We start from the raw sequence: 2,342 nt of genomic DNA on the forward strand, positions 1-2,342 counted from the left end.
CAGAACATTACTTTTGCAGGCCCCGGTTTTTGCCCTTCTGACTGCCTGGCAGACACCAGCACCTGAAGAAACATCTACTGCTTCCCTGTCGCTGGTAGACGAAAAAGTTTGGAGCTTAAAATAACAGCTGATTCTGTTGGCTACTTCTGGTTAAGGCCACTCTCTCCAGCTTTCCAATCACAAGTAACACTTTATATTATGGCCCACTAATAGTTTAAGATTCTTAGAAATGGACAAACCACTTGTTGCTTATTGTGATTGTTTCTGAAGAGTTACTGCTCGTGTGGAAAAATTCAAGGTGCTCACCAAGTGTCATCACTTGTTCCTAAAGGGTGGTGACCCCCTCCTCCACTAATGCGGACGAAGAGAGAATTTGGAAACAGTGTAGACCTCCATTATCTGACACCTGAACATTAAGACCCCTATGTTAAGTTCTAGTAACTTTGATAAGAGCCACACCAGGTGATATTAACATTTTATGTCGTCTTTCAGGACATCTGCAATAGACATACTGTCATATATAAACTTAAAAAAATACTTTAACGTAAAACATCGTACTGCAGAGAACTAGAATTCAACACATTACACCACTAAAAAGTTCATATAAATACTAGATATGCGTGGATTCACTCCATTAGAAAAATTCATCTCTTAGAACATTAAAGACCAGTCTCAGCAAAGCCCAAAGAAAAATTATTTTACCAAGAGGAACACTAAAAATAACAACTATGCATTTTATAAACAAGTGGTGGGCAAGAGGACTCTTTACACTTGCTATTATGTCACGACAGGCACAAACTGAAATACAATTTTAGACAGGCAGTGTATAAAAATATCTTTTAAGACAACACTTTTGATGGGTACAGCAGCACTTTTTAAAAGCTGTGTGATTACTCCTTTTGAGGACCTACTACAACAATTCAACTTACTGCCCCCAGCCAGATCTGAACGCACCAACCTGGAAAGCAAGTTCTCGCACCCAGGTACACTCCTCACACCTGTTCATAAGCTCTTCCATCTGTGGGGCACACTTCTGAGCCTCAGGCAGGCATCACCTGCAAACAAGGAATGAGATGATGGCGTCCGGAGCCCATTTCCAGGCCCAGGTTTGGGAGGATGAACAGAGAGCAAACGCAAGGCGCAGTCTGTGTGTGTGTGTGTGTGTGTGTGTGTGTGGTCTCTATTCCGCGTGTGGGCCCTGCCTGGAAGGGGAGTTTAATCCGGCATATCGATATTTAACTTGGGGGGTGGGGGGGCATACTTTCCAGGGCTCTGGCTTATCACTACCCTGGCCTTCTTTCCAAACATCGGAGCAATTTTTGGAGCTTCTGGAAGCGAAGTTCCTTCAGCATCTTCACTGTCTTCATGACGGAGATCATAGGAAACGTTGCCATACTCTCTTAGAAACGGGAAAATTTCCAGCAGAAACTGACAGAAATCTCTGCGAATACCAAACCACCAGTGGTTGCCCCCCTTTCGCCTAAACGATGCGGCCATGGAGGTTATCAAGGAGAGCCAGAGGGGGACAAAGATCGAGAGGTAAGAGAGGGCATTGTGGCCATCCAACCGGTGCACCAGCAGGACCTCGAAGGTGAGCAGAGGCACGACGACGGCCACCCAGCTGAGGGCCATGGTCACGTGTGTCCTCCGCTGCTCGGCGATCACATCCAGGGACCGCAGGAACAGGAGGGACCAGACGATGTAATAGAGGACCACCAGGCAAAGGAACGACATGAGGATCCACAGGGGCACGAACACCACCAGCCACGCCCAGTGAATAATCCGGTCCAGCCTCAGGGCGATGAAGATGAACTGCAGGATGTTGACCGAGCACAGGATCTCCAGCTCCAGGGACCTGTCGTGCCGGAAGCCCCAGACGCAGGCGGCCACGGACACCGGGGACACGAAGAAGAGGGGCATGAAGACCAGCAGCCAGAAGTGCGTCCCCCTCTCCACCCTGTCGCAGACCAGCACTTCGAACACGAGCAGCAGCAGGTGGATGCCCACGGCGATGAGCATGGCTTTGAACTCCACGCAGGCCTCCCCCTCGGCGCGGTAGCGCGGGTTGCGCGCCCACACGCCCGCGCCCACCAAGGCGCCCGCGACGACCAGGAGCTTCCACAGCCATATGGGGGCGAAGACGGCCCAGTAGCTCCAGTGGATGACGCCGTCGAGGCGGAGGGGCAGCAGCACCGAGAAGAGCAGCAGGCAGGCGTAGATGAGGAACTTACTGGGGTTGAAGTCCTGGAACAGGCCCCGGGGGTTCATGGCGGAGGGGCCGCACGCCCGCCCGGGCCTGCTCCCCCCCGGCGACGCCCGGCGTCCGCGTCCCCGCCGTTCCC

General features: G+C 51.5%; 1 protein-coding gene across 2 annotated transcripts; it reads right to left on the minus strand.

The window, feature by feature from the left end:
• Positions 1–458: 458 nt before the first annotated feature.
• TMEM185B (transmembrane protein 185B) lies at positions 459–2,331 on the minus strand. 2 transcript variants are annotated; one of them, XM_021712109.1, is made up of 2 exons: positions 2,234–2,268; positions 459–2,056 (listed from the first exon to the last, which is right to left on the minus strand). In XM_021712109.1, the coding sequence occupies exons 1-2, from the start codon at positions 2,266–2,268 to the stop codon at positions 1,216–1,218; spliced, it is 876 nt and encodes a 291-aa protein (XP_021567784.1). In that variant the 3' UTR covers positions 459–1,215. The 2 variants fall into 2 exon arrangements, with proteins under 2 accessions (XP_021567784.1, XP_008055822.1); XM_008057631.1 differs by having other exon boundaries at positions 459–2,331.
• Between the last annotated feature and the right edge of the window lie 11 nt (positions 2,332–2,342).

Source organism: Carlito syrichta, unplaced genomic scaffold (assembly GCF_000164805.1).
Source record: "Carlito syrichta isolate Samal-C Ts95f unplaced genomic scaffold, Tarsius_syrichta-2.0.1 Scaffold303083, whole genome shotgun sequence".
Classification (NCBI taxonomy): Eukaryota; Metazoa; Chordata; class Mammalia; order Primates; family Tarsiidae; genus Carlito; species Carlito syrichta.